At 40.5% G+C, this 20908-nt stretch overlaps 1 protein-coding gene across 2 annotated transcripts; it reads left to right on the top strand.

Moving 5' to 3' along the window:
* LOC109703463 (auxin response factor 12-like) lies at nucleotides 6092–12479 on the top strand. 2 transcript variants are annotated; one of them, XM_020224053.1, is made up of 15 exons: nucleotides 6093–6527; nucleotides 6609–6718; nucleotides 6812–6910; nucleotides 7001–7057; nucleotides 7139–7294; nucleotides 7383–7467; nucleotides 8180–8270; nucleotides 8348–8512; nucleotides 8588–8710; nucleotides 8951–9026; nucleotides 9387–9534; nucleotides 9868–10856; nucleotides 10934–11124; nucleotides 11318–11432; nucleotides 12079–12479. In XM_020224053.1, the coding sequence occupies exons 1-14, from the start codon at nucleotides 6485–6487 to the stop codon at nucleotides 11403–11405; spliced, it is 2421 nt and encodes an 806-aa protein (XP_020079642.1). In that variant the 5' UTR covers nucleotides 6093–6484; the 3' UTR covers nucleotides 11406–11432; nucleotides 12079–12479. The 2 variants fall into 2 exon arrangements, with proteins under 2 accessions (XP_020079643.1, XP_020079642.1); XM_020224054.1 differs by lacking the exon at nucleotides 8588–8710 and having other exon boundaries at nucleotides 6092–6527.

Below are 20908 nucleotides of genomic sequence, written 5' to 3'. Positions count from 1 at the left end.
AAGAGTGTGGCCATCCATACTGTTCCAACTTTTCACTGCCCTTTTTTTTCAAAATAAATAAATAAATAATTAATTAATTAATTAAGCTACGTAATCGAATCTAATTATTTGCATCTTTATGTTAAAATTATTATCGTGTTTGAACTCTGTCCCCTTCGTTATGGTATTCGCCTCATTTTTAGGTGTTAGGTATGATATAGTGCGCGCGCGCGTACATATATACATATATATGTATAAAGCTTTAGCCTCCGTTTGGTTCGGGGTTAAGGAAAAAGTAGTTATTTCAAGAATAGAGTTAAGTTCAGGGTTAAAGTGGGGTTAAAGTTTTTTTGTGTTTGGTTGGGGGGTTGGAGTTAGTCTAGAATAATGAAAAATAGTGTTTGGTTTGAGTAGGTGGGATAAAAAGATAATGATTGATAAAGAAGGATAATGATTGGTTGAAGTATGTGTGATAAGAAAGATAGTGGATTATTATGAATAGAAAATAGTGTTTGGTTGGAGTTTGGTGGAATTAGATGGGATTAGCTAACCCGGGATAATTTATTTGAGGTGGGATTAGCTAACCCCACCTATTTTTTTGGATGTTTGGGGATAAAATGGGAGTTAAGGGGTTATTCCACCCCTTAACCTCCAACCAAACAAGGGCTTAAGATATAGAAATTTCTTGAGCTTCAATAGATGATGTTGATCGATACCCTAATGACATATTAAGTTAAATGTGCAGGTCAATTACTATATATGCTTTGGGATTGGTTTTGCATGAGAGTTCTAGATGAACTTCTATTGCTTTTGTACGCAAATAAATTGTGCATGCATTGATAGATGATTTTCACAAATATATTTTTATAATTGGTCACAACCAATCAGTTTCACGTGATTTACTATGTAAGCATTTGATTTGGTTGAGATATAACTAGAAGTGTTTCTACAGTATAAAATTTGAAGTAACTTTTCTACTTCACAAAACAACAGTCCAATATTTAGCAAACAAAAAATCATGCAAAGCTTTTCTTTTCTTTTTTTTCTTTTTTTTTTTTACTGTAGTGAAAAAGGTGTTCTTGATGAGTTACCTCACCTTGAGTTAAAAGTAGAAACCATGTTTTTTTTCTATTTAAGGGGCATCTTATGAATTTTTTTACTACACCTCGACGATATGCTATTTTAAAATTACAGCTGATTAATTTATTTAGTATTGCTCAATAAAATAATATTAATTTAAAGTAACCATAGCATAAAAAAAATAATATTAAAATCTTTTAAACTGTTTCTACTTTTTGCTTATCATGAGAACATCGGTTTTGGGTCTCCAAACTTTTATTTTTGCTAAAACTAAAAATACTCCACCAGAGATGGCTCACATTAAAAGTAAATTAAAGTAAAACAATTGTTTGTATATTCTACAAATAGAGTGTACATTTCATATCCCACTCATCTAATAGTATAAAAGTTATTTTGACATTTTAATATAAAAAACTAGTAAGATCATTACTTTAAAAATATAGGTAAAATTGTATAAGACTTATCTGAGCTATTACCTTTTTGGATTAGACTACCTAATCTCTACAAATTTTAGTTTTACCACATGACCATTTAGTTGATTTGATTTGAACTAAGTAGTGACATTTTAACTTCGAAATTTGAATATATTGTTTATCTTTACAAGTTAATTAATAAGCATATTTTATATAATTTGCATAATTAAAATTTTTTAAAAATAAATAATTAACTTAAATTTTATATTTGAAAAGTCATTAGATTATTTAAATTAAATATATAAAAAATTAAATATAAAATTAAAATTTTAAAAAAATTAAATAGTCAAATTAGTTTATATGAGCTTTATACATTCTTACCATAAATATATTAACATTTAATATATAAATAAATAAACTGTAGTATTTATATCTTACTAATTATAAGAGAAATGTACAACTGTACAGAGAATACTGCTGTGCAATATATACCTTGTTTATTAAGCAGAGATGTCAATTCATAGATGGGGCAAGGTGTTCTTGCAAAGCCAGATGGGTCACATCAGAAATAGTAGAGGCAAGTACACAAACACCATGCCTGATGTGACTGGTGGAACCCATGTTGTCCACCCTTTCAAACCCTAAAAATAATATATAATATATATACATATACACAGAGGGAGAGAGATGAGCTGGAATACTATTAGTAGGATTTGGCCCTTTTTGTTATTAAATTTTTAACCATCGCATAAAAATTTATGCACCCGTTTGGTTCGGGATTAAGGGGTGGAATAACCTCTTAATCGTGAAGTTATTTTCAAATATCCAATTTGAGGGGTGGGGTTAGCTAATCCCACCCCACTATTTCAAACAAATAAAATACTATTTTACTCACTATCCTTCTTATCCCACCTACTCTGACCAAATATTATTTTATCTATATCTGGACTAAACCCAATTCTCAACCAAATAGAAAATTACTTTAATCCCACCTTAATCCTGAACTTAACTCTATCCCTGGAATAACAAGTTTTTACTTAACCCCGAACCGAACGGTGGCTATAGGATTAAGATGATATTAGTCCCTTAGAATTGAGTGGTCCCCTAGGGTTGAGTGGGTAATTGGTTGAATAGTATAATCTAACGGATGGAAATGATCAAAAGGTATATCTATAGAAAACTCGATAATATCAAAAGCTTGATGCTATCCATAGTATAGTAACCGGACTCCCTTTCTCTCTCTATATATATAGAGCTAGGTTCTTATACTGTCTATAGTACCAGGACTTCGGTACTATAGTCTCGTTTTCAACATTACAATATTCAAATCAACGATTCATATCTTTAAAACCGATCTAGGGTATTTAAAGATTTTAGAAATAAAATTATATATTTTTTCGAATTAATTTACTTTACAAGCAAATTATTTTAAAATTGTCAATTTTCAATGGTCAGTACGACGACTTTGTAATTTAATGATGTAGAAGAATCTAAATTTATTCAAATTTTAATAAAAAATACTTTAAACTATCTAAATCAAGATTAACATCCTTTATTTTGAATTTAAAAGTTCCATCCTTAAATTTTAAAGATTGTTCAATTTCAACCGTTCATTAATTTTGACATAATTCACTTACTAAGTAACAACGATGTTGAAAAAAATTAAAATTTTAATTTTTTAAATTTTTTATACCCTATATAATATGTAACAAAGTGGATCGTTGATTTGAATATTTTAAGACCGAAAACAAAACTACAGTACTAGGAGTTTCAGTATTATTGATAGTATAATAATAACCTAATATTATATATATATATATATATATATATATATATATATATATATATATATATATATATATATATATATATAAAATTATTTTTTTAATAAAAAAGAAAGAAATAAGGAAATAAACAAATGCCATGTTGCCTAACATTTACATTTTGGTTTCTTATGGAAGTAATATATGGGTGATGGTTACACCTGTGTAGCTATATCTCATCTTTTTTTTTCCCTATCTAGGTCAGATGAAATATTCCTCTCATTGATACCTAAGTAGAGCCTCCACCACATATTTATTCTGCAAAAATATTCAGAATTTGATTGATTATTTTATTTCTAAATTTTAATGACAGCTCCATCAGTGTAGTTGTTTCGTGTAGAAACTGATTATTAAGTCAGAGGTGTGAGCCCACGTAAGTCTATATACAAATCTAGAGCTCTATCGAGTTTTTGATTTTAGGGTTAATTCCATACAGATTTTTATAAATATAGTAAATAATAAATATATTTTTATAAAATTTAATTTTTATATAATTTCTGTAAAAATTCTAATATTTTTAAATATATTTCTACCGTTAGAATCCGTTATAAAATTTAGTTAACTATAGATTAAATACTTAATCCTCGTTAATTTTTAATATTTTTAGCTCTCTTATATTATACTGTTATGATTTTTAGATGAACGTATTTGTGATAACAAAATTGAAAAAATAAACAGGTCTCTAGCGGTGACAAACTAGAAGGATATATTTGAAAATATTCAAATTTTTATAGAAACAATATATAAAAAGTGAACTTTGTAGGGATATATTTATCATTTACTATATTTGCATGAACATGTATGAAATTAATTCTTGATTTTGAGTGCAAAAAATATAAAATTTTCCTACGTCACCATTAGATTTATTTTTAAAGGATATAAATAGAATGAACAAATAAGTTAAAAGCATTCTAATTCTAATACATAGCCTGTTAATTTCTGTTGTTTACATTTAACAACAACTTGCGCGACTTTTGATGTAATTGTAATTGTGTGCTTAGGATCTACGTAGCAAATAATTTTTTCATCTCATCATATTGGGTTGAAATCATCAAATATGCATGGAACGGAATGTGTTAAATATATAAATTGTTGCTATAAATCATTAAGAAAGGAAAAAAAAAATCGGTCGCATTGTATTGAATCCAACAACTCAGGTTTTCATGCAATTACTAAATGCATAGAAAATTAAAGTTGTGACTTTGAAATTAAGCACTAAACATTTACTTATAATTGTACGAAGATCGACCATTTTTACCTTAGAGAACTGTGAAGTCGAGTTCGGGGAGAGTCATAAGTTTAATTTTCTGCGATCGGACTTTTCATTTTCAAACAGTTTCTGTTGATGCGACCACTCATTTAATATCAAATAATTACTAAGCATAGAATTAAATTTGTTCTAAATAATAATCTTGTTATCTTATGATAATTTAGGAATCAGAAAAAGTTATTCCTTATTAAATCCGTGCATGAAGCCCAAATTAACTACGTAGGATTATGTTCTACGCATTTACATATCCGAGAATAAGGAGACAATCGTGGAGCAGTTAAATCTCATCGGATCAGATTCGGATAAGAATTTTTTAAAAACTTGAATCTCAATATAACAGATGAATTCAAAATCCAAGCCCGATGGTTTTTGAAAATTTATATCTAAATCGGACCCAACTAAAGATCTAAAATCCGAATCCGAAACAATCGATTTCTCTTTATCATATATTAAGTGTATTATATTAAAATTTATAGTTTTAAAATATACATTTAAATATAACATCATCAAACATTCATGTGTATAATATATACTACAAAATTTATTCATCTTCGGATCATGTTCGAGTTCGGATTGAGTATAAATAAGATTCATTTCCGAATTTGTTACATCTGTATGTAAAATTATATTTGTTTACTATAGAATAAATTCATCCAATTTGGATTTAGGTTTTTATAAAATTTGTCCATATGCAGTCAACTGAGTCAAATGTTTTATGTGGTACTTATTGTTGCTTGTACCTTGTTCAATGAACCGGATTGGACAAGCAGAGTGAAATTATATGAAGACCCCTCAAACTTACAGGAGATTTTAAAATACACCCTAAACTTAAATTTCTCTTTTTCCATGGACTTCACCTTATTAGTTTTTTGTTATTGCCACTAAATTTATTTTTGTTAAGCAAATTATGAATTCTAAAAAGATTATTAATTGTTTTAATGCACAACTAGTTGGATTCATTTAAACCGTTACCAAATTCAACAATTTCTTCAATTTATGATGAATAATTTTGTTGAACTAAAAAAAAGACGGATTGTCCATAAAAAAATAAAAAAGATGGAAAGCTAATTTCAATTGTTCTGTAGTGAAAATTTTTTTATATATTTTTACAAAAAAATTGATGAGAAAAGTAAATAAAAAATATAAGTTCAGTCAAATAAAGTAGTTCAAATACGAATATTTGATTTTGATGCGTTTAAATCTTTTTTTTTTAACTCCACATCTTTAATTGCTTCATAAATGTATAAAAAGAGGCAATTTTATTTGGTTCACGGGTGACGTGGTGGACCCGGCTCAGTCAAACAGGAAACATCCTTTCCTACCCGATTATTACGGAGAGAGAGAGAGACCGTAGTTATATAACCGTCGTTGCGCCCCATCGCTACGTCCACACGTACGTACGCGACCGTAGCGTACTTAAACAGGGGAATTTTACTCGGAAACCCCTATCCTTCTCGAAATTTATAAAATCCACCCCCTGCCACACACACTCCCACAGTACCTAACGCGAACTTAAAATGGCGCATACGACCTAATTCTCCGTCCTCTCCTCGTCCTCTTCCTCCTCCTTATCTCCTCGTCCTCCCCCTTCACCCCTCCCCCCTCTTTTCCTCGTAGGATCACTAGCTTCGTAGCTCCGCTTCGTCCTCTCATGGCGATCTCGAGCTCCTCGGAGCTCGGATGAGGTCTCGCGTGGTCCGTCTAAAGAAGCTCCAGTAGCTCCTTCTTTAGCTTTGGAGTGGGGATTTGGGAGCTGATGCGAGGGTTCGCTCCTATGGGACTGTAGATCGCGGTGGTTCTGAGTTGGTTCGGCTTCTTAGAGAGATTTAGAGTGTTTCGAGGGCGATGGGGTTTTGGCGGGTTCGAGGATTGATGAAGAAGCGCTCTTGAGGGGCTTCGGCGGAATTAGGGTTTTGGAGATGAGCACTTCGGTGGGAACCCTGGATCCCCGCCCAGGAGAAGGTATTGTTTTGCGATTTTTGTGCTTAATCATGCCCCTTTTTTCGATTTCCTTCTTAAAAGAGGCACCTTTAACCTGTTCAGAGAAGAAATGCTTGAACTCGGAGCTGTGGCACGCCTGCGCCGGCCCCCTCGTTTGCCTACCGACGCTCGGAACACGCGTCGTCTACTTCCCTCAGGGTCACAGCGAGCAGGTGAGGGTTTTACTCCCCCACCAAAATTTCTTTTAATGAGCAGAGGCAAAATAACCTGGGCTTTAATATTCTATGTTTGTTTCGGAATTTAAGGTTGCTGCATCCACAAACAAGGAGGTTGAGGGACACATCCCAAATTATCCAAACCTACCTCCTCAATTGATTTGCCAACTGCATGATGTTACAATGCATGTGAGTTTTTTGGTGTTATTTTGTCACGAATTAGTGTGGTTATTTTCATGCGTTGGATCCTGGAAGTGTTGATAGGTTTCAACTTTTCAGGCAGATGTGGAAACAGATGAAGTTTATGCTCAAATGACCTTGCAGCCTCTAAACCCGGTAAGCGTAATTGTACAGGATTGTGATGTTAAATGAAGGTTGATTGAGGAGAATTGTTGGGCAATTTTGTAACTTTTGCAGCAAGAGCAAAATGATGCTTATCTTCCAGCTGAGATGGGCATTATGAGCAAGCAGCCGACGAATTATTTCTGCAAGACTTTGACGGCGAGCGATACCAGTACTCATGGAGGATTCTCCGTTCCTCGCCGCGCGGCCGAGAGAGTGTTCCCTCCTCTGGTCTGATAAGTGTGTGAATGCGATTATTTTGCTGTTACACTTATTGGCTGCGGCTAAACGAATAACCGGGGAATTTTAATGTTTCTAGGACTTCTCACAGCAGCCGCCAGCTCAGGAGCTTATTGCTCGGGATATTCATGATATTGAGTGGAAGTTCCGGCACATTTTCCGAGGTAAGTTCAAAAGGTTGCTTATCTTCAACTTTCCTGTAGAATGTTTGGGATTCTTTTTATTAGTGTTGTTCAAATTTTGTCTAATATGGGGGCATTCAACTCCAAAATATTGATTCACCAAAATCATGTGTTTTGACTTTTATGGTATTTATTGAATATCACGTTTTATTGTGCAATGCTTGTATGACGTTGTAGCTCACCTTTTCCCTATCTGGGGTAATATCCCTTTGCGCTCTTTATAGCTTGTTGTGATAAGTAACAGTGGTGCTAATGCATTTCAACTTGAGATTCTATTACCGCATTGAACCAACAACTTGGCATTGACGTGTTGGTTCTTGAGAAATTTTTTTCAGTTCATTTGAACTATTTTATCCTGTACATGTGATATCTCAGGTGGGGCACGCATAAACCACAAAATATTGGGTGCCAAATTAGTGTTGTTTTCTTTTCTGTTTTGTCCAAATGTATCGTATCCTTTACTTGTAAAACAACAATGAGGTTCATGACTAATATAGTCTATCTGCTATAAACGGTACTCTGAAATGAGTAAAGTGGTATACTGACCCAAACAATTATGTTCAATTTGGTATACATTGTGCATTCATGACCTTGAACAATTCAGGTTTTTATGCTGCAGATATAACTAGCTAAAAATCTTTGTAAGCAAAATTTAATGCCATCTTTTATGCATTTGTACATCATTTTGTTGCAGGCCAACCAAAAAGGCATCTTCTAACTACTGGCTGGAGTGTGTTTGTCAGTGCCAAGAGACTTGCAGCTGGAGATTCTGTCCTCTTTATATGGTTTGCTTTATAATGCCTACTCTTATTAGTCTTTTATGATGGTTTTCTAAATTCACTCCTGTTTTTATTTTGTTTAGGAATGAGAAGAACCAGCTTTTACTGGGAATCAGACGTGCTAGTCGGCCACAAACAATAATGCCTTCATCTGTTCTGTCAAGTGACAGTATGCACATTGGACTCCTTGCAGCAGCAGCTCATGCTGCTGCAACAAACAGTCGCTTTACTATATTTTATAACCCGAGGTAATCTTTGATTAGCCTAGGTTGTTGTGCCTATGTTTGTCCTACTGAAATCGTTGAGGCTGGTGCAATTTGTAGGGCAAGTCCATCTGAGTTTGTGATTCCACTGTCTAAGTATGTTAAAGCTGTTTTCCACACTCGAATATCGGTTGGAATGCGCTTTCGTATGCTGTTTGAGACTGAAGAATCAAGCGTTCGTAGGTAATAAACTGGTATTTGGTCATGATTGTTTCATAGGAACCTTCCCTAGTTGTGCTAAGACTTTTCCTAGTTTGGTGATTTTAGTTAATTATTTTCAGTTGGTGAGATCACTGAGATGCTCCGTAGTTGTCTTGCGGAATTTTATTTATGGTGATAAAAGTGTATATAAATGTGGGTTCAACTGGTTCTAGTTTACAATAATTTGAGGACAAGTCTAATGTAAATGTCATCTCAATCTAGGTACATGGGAACGATCACAGAAATAAGTGATATGGATCCTATACGATGGCCAAATTCTCATTGGAGATCAGTCAAGGTAATAAGTATTCTTAGCTGTTTCATTTTTTGTGTGTATCTTCTTGTTCTAAACCTGCCAAAATTTCCTTCGAGATGAATTCTATATGAAAGTTTTACTTTCACTCTCTTCGTATTTCTTACTTCCAACTGTATTAAATTGTGCAATTTAAATTGAACATTTCTAGAGGAAAGAATTGGCAGTTGACGTCTTATAAAGGTTTAATTGTTATTTTTAGTAAGTAGCTATGCAAGTTCTGATTGACTGCCTTGTAACTTATGTTTTACGTATACAATATGCCGGAGTGTTCAAGTCATACTAAACTCTGATTTTTTTCCTTTTTCTTTGGGATGGGAACGTTGTACAACCTTTAACTGACAGGTCGGTTGGGACGAATCGACGGCAGGTGAGAGACCGCCTAGAGTTTCATTATGGGAAATCGAACCTTTGACAACCTTTCCCATGTACCCCTCTTTGTTTCCACTTAGGCTGAAGCATCCTTGGTATCCCGGTGTGCCTGGTCTACACGGTATGTAACTATGCATTAGTATTTTATAAATGTCTATATTTTTTCCTCAATAGCTTTAACTTTTATAAAATCTCTGATGAGTTTCATGTGCCAATTGGGTTTCAAAAAAGATAAAACAGGAACAGATATCTTTAATACGGAAAGTCGACAAAAACCTTTAATGCAGTAATCTAATTATGGAAGTATATTCGATGAAACATATGATGTGATGTTGTTGTTATCATCCAAATTAGATATTGATCGTTCTATATAAAAGCCTGTTATATGATCGAAGCATTGATTTCTTCCCTTTCTAATATTGAATTCTTTTCCATTAACTTTTATATGTCAAAGGAGACGATAGCAATGCTTTGATGTGGCTGAGAGGTGTTGCTGGAGAGGGAAACTATCAGTCTTTAAATTTTCAGTCACCTGGTATGGGCTCATGGGGCCCACAGAGGGTCCAATCTACCTTGCTGGGAAATGATCACGACCAGTACCAAATGATGGCAGCTGCAACGTTATCAAATGGGACTTCTATGAAACAGCAATTTCTACATATTCGGCAACCTTTGCAGTCTTCCCAAGAACCCAGCAATATAAACCTGTTAATGCAGCAGCAAATTCTTCAGCAAGCAAGTCAGCAGCAGTTGATTAGTCCTCAGTCGCAACATGTTTTCCACCAGCAATTGCAACAACTGCAGCAGCAGCAGCATCAGCAGCATCAGCAGCAGCAGCATCAGCAACCGCTCAACAACCAGAAACAGAAGATTCAACAGACGCAGAATTATCAGGTCCCTAGCAGCCCTGTGTTCCAGAAACAGTCGCAGTTGCCCTCTCACCTTTGTCAGAAATTTGGCCTTTCTGATCCAAACATGAACTTTTCAACAATTCTAAATTCTAACAGTGCTCAGAATATGTTAGACTCTAGTTTCCTTGAAGGAAGTTCGAATATGATAGACTTAACTAGAATAAGTCAACCTATGATGAGTGAGCATCAGCAATTACAATGGGAACCAAAGCCAATGGCATCGCATTCTTCATCCTTTGGGGGCTCAGGTTTGCTACCATCACTTGTGGGCAAAGATGGTTCTGCCGGTAATGAAAATGATGGCCATGGTGATGTAGCGAACCACACCCTGTTTGGTGCTAATATCGATTCTTCCTCACTCCTCTATAATGTAGTGCCTAATCTAACTTCAAATGCTGGTGACAATGATGTATCAACAATTCCATATGGTTCTTCATCTCTTCAAAATCCGTTGTATGGTTGCCTCAACGAGTCATCTGGTTTGTTGCAAAATTCAGGAGAGAATGATTCAACAAACAGAACATTTGTGAAGGTGAGAACCACATATTAAGTTCTTCTGAGTATCACCGTAAAAAGTTACTAATTAAAGCTTGTAATCTTCATATGCAGGTGTACAAATCAGGATCAGTAGGAAGGTCATTGGACATCACCCGCTTCAACAACTATGATGAATTACGTGAAGAGCTGGGTCAGATGTTCGGTATTCAGGGTCAATTGGAAGACCCTCATAGATCAGGCTGGCAGCTTGTATTTGTTGACAGGGAGAATGACATACTTCTCCTTGGAGACGACCCCTGGGAGTAAGAAACAAAAGAAAGATTTAATTGCCTACAACATAGCATTTTACTTTGAAGCAAACATTTTATCTCTCCCATCCCTTGTGCTTAGTCTATCTGCTTTATAACCTGCATATTGTCCTCCTATCATAAAAAAGAAACAGTATCCCTCTTCTGTGTGTCTCACTTGGGTGCTTGCTGCCAACCTTAACTGCAGATCATTTGTCAATAGCGTTTGGTATATTAAGATACTCTCACCAGAGGATGTGCAGAGTTTGGGAAAGCAAGGAAATGATCCCCGTTAGTCGTCTCAAATAGAGCAGCAGTACGTGGTATGTATAAATTCTGTCGGTATACCCCCATGCTGAATTACCTTTTATCGCTTAATGGTATAGTATACTAGATATGCATTGCTTATTTTTCCTCTAGTCAGGAGTGATATTTCCCATTTTATCTACTGCTTTTGTTCTGCTTTAGTCCAAAAATACATGTTTTATTTAACCTGTGACAAAGAAATATATTTCATTTTTCACATTTTGGAGAGGAAAATGTTTGAAAAGAACAATCAACAACATGACTAGGAGACTAAATTTTCTAACCCAACAAGATCCATCCAAATAATGAAAAGCATGCAATAGTGAGAATGTCCAAGCTGCAACTAACCTCTTAGATATATATTAGGGTTTGAGTCTATCAATTTACACAAACAATAAAGGTTAGTTATCAGTATTTTGTGGTGGAGAATATGGCCAGAGTGTAGATATCAATTATACGTACATGTTGCTATTTCTAGCTCATTAGGGACTGAACAGAAGTTGGCCAAACTTTAATTTTAAGTTGCAAAATACTAGAAATGTTTTCCAAGGCACTACAAAATAAGCATTTTCCCCCCCTTTTATAAGCAACAGACTAATTGTCCTTAGCCAGGTCAATCGAATGTTATTTACTTTTTTCAATGGTGGTTTTTAATACTTGCAGGTTCAATGGGAGCATTCACCAGTGTGGGTTTTATGTTTAGAAGGCTCCCAACGTCAGGTTATTTTGTACTAGTAGAGATACGCTAGTCAGTAAAATGTTCACGACGCCTTCGAAAAATGCAGATTTGTCTGTTTAGATATAAATATCTTTCTTAACTTATAATTTGCTGTGGCATGTCTCTATATATATTAAACCACTGCTATAGTTGATAAGTTTTCGATAGGGATCCCGTGTGGTCTCTCGTGTTCCAGTTAACTGGTTGTAACACGAAATATTGAGGTGATTCCGTAAGCTCTTCTATTTCGGACATTTAAGTTATTTCCTATTTATTTAAGAGGTGTTTTTTTGTGTGTACATTTAAGTTATTTCGTACTTATTTAAGAGGTGTTTTTTTGTGTGTATTTTCTCTGGGGCAATTACACCACTATCTGAACTTTAGCAGAGTTAAGTTTGGTTCCTGAACTTTTGAAATGTGCATCAGACACCCTAACATTGTACACTGTTCCATATCAGTCCCTTCCCTCATCCTCTATTTGATGGGAAATATGAAATAGTTGCCTTCGCCTGATGCATCTGCGCATCCGTGCACCATGTATCCGTGCACCATGTATCCGTCGAGCATTCATCTCGTCTTTTGCTTTTAAATCGGCCATCTAATCTATAAACAAAGAAGAGGTCCTTAGTAGGATGGCGTGGCGCGTAAACATACAGATGCATCAGATGAATCAGTGTGATGCACACTTTGGAGGTTTCATTTCCAAATTGAAACACTGCTAGTGCTGTAGTTTACTTCTCTCTTCAGTGACTTGATTAGTTTGTCGTAAAAATGCTTGGAAACCCCTTAAAGTATAGACAATTTTTAAGATAGGCCCGTGAACTTGTTTTGACTCTAGAGAACTTACTCCAGGTGAAAGAATTTAGATCTGCGAAAGTTGGCAGAATCGCATACTACTTTAACAAAATTTTCGATTCAATGATTGAAACATCTTAAGCCAAAACAAGCGAAAGTTGAATGATCGTCTATTGAAAAAATAAATGAATAAACTTCAAGGAGCTATTTCAATTGAGTTAAAATTGAGTGATTATCTAATGTATATTACATGCTTGAAATTATTGAACAAGTGATATTAAAGCAGATTACGGATCATATGTTCGTAGATGCACTAGTCCTAAGATGTTTGTAAGAGACTATGAAATCAGAAGGGTTTAAGTAATATTTTATATATTTATAAAATTATGGCCTTCGTAAGTTTTATATTTGTACCAGAGTCTCCTGGCACGTCACTCGAACTCAAAAACTCCACTCGATTCCTCACCCCATCAACCAAACCAACTCATTAGCCTCTTCTCTTCCGGGTGCTGCACTCACGCGAGGAAACACCAAAAAAAGCTTCTTCCTTTATCCTATGCTGGTGTTCCTGATGCTAATGATTCCACACCACCTCCTTATTATTATTATTATTAGTATTATTATTATTATTAGTATAGAAAGAAAAATAACATAATGATTATGCAAGAATTCACCAAAAATACTACCAACTTTCTAATTCTTAGATCGAAACAATTTCGCATACCATCACTATATCCCAGACATTTTTTTGAGAAAAAGGTAGCACGCTATCCGCTTCATTCATTAAACGGATGAATTAAGCTACAAGAGTGAGGCAACATGGCCTCGAGAGAAAACAAGCCGGAAAAAAAAAAAAAAAAAAAAAAAAAAAAAAAAAACAACCATAGGTCCAAGACAGCTAAGTGGCTAGAGGGAGATCCCACTCTTTCAGCAGTAGGGAGAGTCTCTGGGTTGCTAAACCGGGGTTCGGTGGGATGTTCCGAAAGATACAATCGTTTCGGGCATTCCAGATGCTCCACCAGCAGCCAACTAGGTCTGTAAGTCTGTTCCGCTTCTTTAGATGGTTCATTAAGCACATCCACCTATCCCACACAAGGTGTACATCATCCCCCAAATCATGGGCCTGGATGTCGTCCACTCCTGTCACTAACACAAACTTGTAAAAAACACAGCGAGTGAATAGGTGATCCACAGTTTCTTCGTCCGCCCCGCAGAGCACGCAAATAGGATCGCTAATCCACCCCCGCTTAACTAGCTTATCCCGTGTGAGAATTCTTTTCTTAAGCACTAGCCAGCTGAATACTTTAACCTTGAGAGGAATTTTGAGACTCCAAATGGCGCCGGCTCGGGCATCCCTCGTCCCGCCGTCCGTCAAAGCCGAATAGGTCGATTTAACCGAGAAGTGTCCATCATTATTCCATCGCCATTGAATCTCGTCCCGTCTGCTCTCAACGGTGTAGCGGGATAGCCACTCCACTAGCTCCGAGAGGTTCGGTATCAGTGCTTGCATTTGTTCCAACTCGTCTCCCAAGATCTTGGTCCAGTTCCAGCCGCCCCTAGTAAAGCATTCGCCGACTCGAAGGTTTTTCCCTTCAGATCTAAGGAAAGCTTCCGGGAATAGTAGGTGCAATGGCTTCTCCCCACACCATCGATCCAGCCAAAAATCGACTGTATTTCCGTTCCCAAGCTTAAAAGCCGCTCCCCAATTAAAGATGGTATTAAGGCTGAGAACTCCCATCCACCAGCTAGAAAAAGGTCTGAAGGATCGCCCCTCCCTTAGCGGTTTTCGTCTTCGGTAATATAAATGTCTGACTACCTTGTTCCATTGTAAGTCAAGCGCCTTGTGGAATTTCCACCACCATTTGGTCAAAAGGGCTTGGTTCATGGTAGCAACATCCAAGATACCTAGCCCGCCTTCCTTCTTGGGCTTACAAACGTTCTTCCAAGCCACGAGGCAACCTTTCCCAGGGAGGTTGTGGCCGCCGTTCCAGAAGAAATCTCTTCTAATGGCTTCGATACGCTTAATCGCCCATGCAGGAGCCTTGAAAACGGATAGAAAGTACAGGGGTAGGTTAGTAAGAACAGCGTTAACCAAGATAAGTCTACCGCCTCTAGAGAGTAGTTTGGCTTGCCAACCCCCTATTTTGTGGTGTAGCTTTTGGATGATCTCCCTCCACGCCTCCCTGTGAGGAGGTCTAGGGGAAAGAGGTAAGCCCAAGTACTTAGTCGGGAGGGTACCCTCTCTACAACCGAGAATGTTAGCTAATCTAGCACCTTTTCCGTCGTCCTTACCCAAGTAGTAGAGTTCAGACTTAGCCCTGTTGATTCTCATACCCCAAGCCCATTCAAAGAGGCGCCAAAGAAACCTGAGGTTTTTCAAGTATCTGCTTCTTGCTTCGCTGAAGAAGAAGGTGTCATCCGCAAATTGGATGAGAGAGACCTTACAAGTCTCGTTCGGTCCAATGCCTTTGATGAGCTTATTAGAGATTGCCTCGTTGGTCATACGGGCTAGGCACTCTGCCACCAGCAGAAATAGGTAAGGCGAGATCGGATCCCCTTGCCTGACACCTCTTTTCGTCTTTATCCATTTGGTCGGCTCTCCGTTCACAAGAATAGCCACTTTCGCATAACACATACAGAGTTCGATCCAGCTACACCACTTGTCGTTGAATCCCCACCACCTTAGAACTTGAAGAAGGAAAGACCAGTTAACCCTATCGTAGGCCTTCTCGAAATCAACCTTTACCCCCACTCCATCCACTTTCTTTTTACAACTCCATCCAATAAGTTCAGCGGCGGTCACGTAAGCGTCAGTAATGTTCCTACCTTTCAGAAAAGCTGACTGAGTGGGGGATATCAAGATCGACATCACCAGTTCGAGCCTATTCGCCAATACCTTAGATAGGATCTTTTGGATCCCGTTTAGCAAGCTGATAGGGCGGAAGTCGGTTGCCCGTTCAGCTCCCTCCTTCTTAGGGATAAGGCAGATGAAAGCATAGTCAATGGGAGCCGTGGAGAGCCTCCCCTCAAACATCTCCTGAAAAATGTTCAAGATATCCTCCTTAATGGTGTCCCAAAAGGTTTGGTAGAATAGCAGCGAGAATCCGTCTGGGCCCGGCGCTTTATCACTGCCGAGTTGGAATACAGCTCGCTTTATTTCGTCTAAGCTGAAGGGTTCGGTTAACCTCGAGAGTTCAGGCGACTCAACACGATTGGATCGAAAAAGCCATGCCCAGTCACCAAAGGACGCAGGGTTGGAATCCTCGGGGGTGAAGAGGTTCTTAAACGAGCGGTATAAGTAATCTCGTTTCTCTTTCTCTGATCGGTATGTAACGCCATTCTCAACGAGTGGGCCAATCCGGTTGGCTCTGCGTCTGCCATTAGCAACTGAGTGAAAGAATTTCGTGTTACCGTCCCCCTCTCGTAGCCAATGCTGCTTGGCTCGGGCTTTCCAAATGACTTCTTCGTCACGGAGCACACATCTCAGGTTATCCTTTAGTTCGTTTCTCCTGTTGCTTAGGTCTGGCGGTATATCACCTTGTTCTTCTGCTTTATCAATTTTCTGTATTTCCTCCATAAGTTGATTCTTAACTCTCCTTACACTATAGAACTCATTGGCGCACCACTCCTTGATCCTTACCCGACAGTGTCTCAGCTTGGCTGTAAAGGTGAGGACAGCCGGCTTGTCTTGTGTTCCCTGTAAACCCTCCCTCCACCATTCCGGAAGCTTAGAAAGGAAACCCTCGTGCTTCAACCAGGCTTCCTCAAAACGAAAGATCGTATTCTTTGCCCTGGAGGAAAAATCAGCTGTAAGTAAGATAGGGCAGTGATCGGATGCAATTCTAGGTAAGGCTTCCACCCGTGAGAGAGGAAACTCCTGATCCCATTCAGGGGAAACGAGGAACCGATCCAGTTTCGCCAAGGTTGGTTTCGCTTGCAGGTTGGACCACGTGTAAGATTGGTTCAACAAGGGCAGGTCTATCAAAGCGAGTTCAGAGATCAGCTCGTTAAATAGGGCCGTGGCTTTGATGCTCCAAAGCTTTCCCCTCCGTTCGACTTGTCCTCTAGTGCAGTTGAAATCACCACAGATGATCCACTTTCCTCCGCAGTGGTTCTTCAGCTGAGCTAATTCAGCGAGGAACTCCTCTTTACCGTCCCACGAGGCAGGCCCATAAACGTTAGTGAGGTAGAACTTAGATCCGTTTGTGTTGGAGGAAAGTAGAGTAGTGATCGAGTAAGTCCTCACTAGGACTTCTAAGCAAGAGTAATAGCGAGAACTCCATCCAGTGATAATACCGCCTGAGGCGCCATCTGCTTCAAGAAAGACGCATTTGTTTAAAAAAGGACCGCCAACACTCCTAAGGAAGGACCCGGATACATATTTAACCTTCGACTCCTGAAGACAAACAACTGCATTACACAGTTTCGACACAACTGCCCTAACGGCACACCGTTTCGAGGGGTCATTAAGCCCTCTAACGTTCCAACTACAGATGCGAAACATAAGAACAACCGATAGACTCTCCACGACAAAACCCAAAATGGAGTCCACTGGTCCCCGAGCCGCTCTGACTACATGCAGTCATTCAAAAACGCCTTAAAATTCTTCGCGTCGTTCTCAGTGAGCTTCACTCCGCAAAGGAGGCTCTTGGAGGAGAGCCTCGCTGCGGATAGTCGTCGCCCGGCCGGCTGATCGCCTTCACGTAACTTGATTTTCCTGACCATAGCCTTGGACAGAATTGGTGAGGAATGGGTCTGTGTCAGCCGTTTGCTCTTTCTTAGTGGCTTCGCTGGAGGGGTTGCGTCAGTGAGATCGGGAGACATGGAATGCCCCGGGATCAAGCTCGCGGCCACTTCCTCGGCAGGTTCAGCGAAAGCCGATCCTCGACCTGTTCGTAATGCTTCATTCCTCCGCAATTCGGTGGGGGACTCCCGTCGCTGTCGCCCAAGCCTACCGCTCCTTGTGTCAGNCGGCTGATCGCCTTCACGTAACTTGATTTTCCTGACCATAGCCTTGGACAGAATTGGTGAGGAATGGGTCTGTGTCAGCCGTTTGCTCTTTCTTAGTGGCTTCGCTGGAGGGGTTGCGTCAGTGAGATCGGGAGACATGGAATGCCCCGGGATCAAGCTCGCGGCCACTTCCTCGGCAGGTTCAGCGAAAGCCGAGACCTCCAATGGCGGCTCAAGACTGGTGAGCCGATCCTCGACCTGTTCGTAATGCTTCATTCCTCCGCAATTCGGTGGGGGACTCCCGTCGCTGTCGCCCAAGCCTACCGCTCCTTGTGTCAGGAGTAACGAGCCCACATTATCCCGCACAGTAAGATGGGCCAACCCGAGGGCCCGCAGGGCAATGACATCCTTGCACGTGGTCTGACCAGTTGGCGCCAAGGGGGCCCATCTTTTGGCAGGTGGAGGGGTGGGGGGCCCAATAGTCCCCCCAGACTGTGACACGGTGGTACTTGTCGGTGGAGGAAGCTGGGCGTAACACCTAAAATCGGGTCCACCAAAGCTCCCCCCAAGCCTTCAGACATCATCACACTCCGCCCCCACTCTACAGTAATAAATCTCTGGTTCATAAAGCCTGGGCTCAGACCCGGTCTGATGATCCAGGCCCGCGTCCCCACACTCACGAGTACACTATCACCGCCACATGGGGCCAAAAGCATTAAACCCACATCTGACATCCGCTTCCCGGGTTGTGTTCCCAATGTTTGTATCAGGTCAGCAGCAGCCTCGGGCCCCTCAACTTTGGGGTTCGTGTCGGTCACATCCCCACATCCCTTATCAGGTAAGTGGGAGTGGACCTTCCGAACACCTCCCTCTACTGCCCCCTCCATTCTAATGCAACTCCAGGCTCCCTCCGGCTCCCCCTTCCTCAGACTTCTCGCTTCCCACTCCTTGGTATTGGCGCCTGCCGTTGCGCGAGGCCACCGGTCGTCCGCCGCCGGCTCCCCTTCTTTCCCGACCTTCACGGCCGAGCGCCCGGTCTCTCTCTCCCAGCCGTTCCTCCCCAGAATCTCCTTTCCGGTCTCCGACTCCGCTCGCCGTCGCACCTCGCCCACCGTCTGCCCTCCCTCGTTCAGAATCTTCTGAGCCGCATCCCTCTGACGCGTTGCCCCACCCCTTCCTTGTTCCGCCTTGTGGAGCGACTCCGCCGTTCGCTGGGTTCGCTTAGGTACCCTCTCCGTAACTCCTCGTCGCATCTCTGCCGGGCGATAAAGCCTCGCCTGGTGTGCACCACCGCTAGGGTGCACTCGGGATCGGTCGGGCCCCTCCCCCTCCTCTACTTCTCCGGCCCCCGCGTCCATCATCTCCACCGCCACCGACGATTCGCCCTCATCCCCAGTCCGCAGACTGTTGTCATCACCCTCCTCGTCCCTCCTCCCTTCCTCCGGTCCATTCTGCGGCGGCAGAGGTGGGTCTCCCCGTCCCCCTTCTTCAATCCTCTCCCAGCTCTCGATGTGCACCATCACAGGGTGCCGCTCCTCATCCAGCACTATCGACAGGTTTTGGGGGACATCTCGCACCGAATCCAGGACCACCTGGCACCGAAAAGCTCGCAGATCCGTCATTGCTTTGGTGACCGAGTCCGCCTTCACAAACCTTCCGAACCCGCTCACTATCGCCGCTACCCGTGGGACAGTCCAAATCTCAAAAGGAAGGTTGATCAGCCGGATCCAGGCACGCACCCTAGACCGGTGAGCACGGGCATACCTGTACTGACCCCACGGATAGCAGCGGATCCAGAAGTCGTTAAGGGTGAGAACCTCCCTTCTTGTTAGGTCGTATGCTGGTACCCATTCCGGCAAAAAAATTGCAAAGTCCCTCTCCCTATACCGAGCGACCGCGAAGTCGTCGATATAGCCCCCGAATCGCCTTGCTAATGCCGTTTTGATTGTTGCGATAGGATCAGGCCCCAGGTTTGCAGGGCGGAGCACGTCCGCGAGGACCGCATTACGTCGCATCTCCCGTCTTCGTAGATACTCGTCCGTGTACGGGACGAATACTTTCGACTCTGGCACACGATCTTGGCGGTGGGGAAGCCTATTCATGATGTCGTTCTCCGAAAGAGCTCTTCTCTCCTTGCACTGTTGTGCTCGATGCCCGAAGCCCAAGCAGCAGAGACACCGCACCGGATCGCGGCACGCTACAGCTTTGTGATCCTTGGCCAGACACCTAAAACACCTTTTTGCAAGGTATTTACTTGCCAAAAGCTTAGGTCTCTGGTTGTATGAGTGTTTTTTGAGTGGTACGTGGATGGAAGAGAGAGGTGGCTTCAATCCCCTCACCAGGGCCTCCTTATAAGACTGCCATCTGGGGGGGGAGGAGTTACTGCACCCACCAAACCCAAGGTACCTTCCCTCTCCATAGGCTGAGCTGTGTAGCCCATCCGTCTTGCCTTCTCGGTGTCCGGCATTAACATTGTTCTTGAACTCAGAGGTTGACCCCTTTCCGAAAACATGTAAGGTCCTCTCCTCCCCACCCTGGCACCTTTGCTTCTTCTCCCCAGCTCCGTCTACCTCGTCCGTTCCGAGCTGGCAAATCGATCGCTCACCTCTTAAATGGTCTTCAATGCTACCCCTTTGTCTCCCTCGATTAGCTCCCTGTCCAGTAAGAAACTCCTTGCCATCAAAGCACTTACCTACCTTCACTAGCTCCTTGCCCACCTCATCGGCCCATACTACCCGCTTTCGGATTGACTTGCCCTTCTTCTTGGATTGTTCACTGTGGGTATCCTCCCTCATCTCTCTGCTGTGGATGTTCTCGAAGTAAATTATGTACTACAATCAAAGGCACAGGATAAGAAGGGGCTTGATTTGATTTTCCTGCAAAGCAAAGTGTCTTCCTAATTTTGAGTACATGATTTACATGATTAAGGCTCCTGTTGAAGAAAGTTGACTACGTGATACTATATCCCAGACATTGAAAAATCAAAAAATTGATTGTAAACACCTTCCCTTTTTTTTTTTTTTTTTTTTT

Source organism: Ananas comosus, linkage group 25, assembly GCF_001540865.1.
Source record: "Ananas comosus cultivar F153 linkage group 25, ASM154086v1, whole genome shotgun sequence".
Classification (NCBI taxonomy): domain Eukaryota; kingdom Viridiplantae; phylum Streptophyta; class Magnoliopsida; order Poales; family Bromeliaceae; genus Ananas; species Ananas comosus.
Note: the sequence above shows the minus strand (reverse complement) of the source record. Positions and strands in the feature narration are given on the sequence as shown.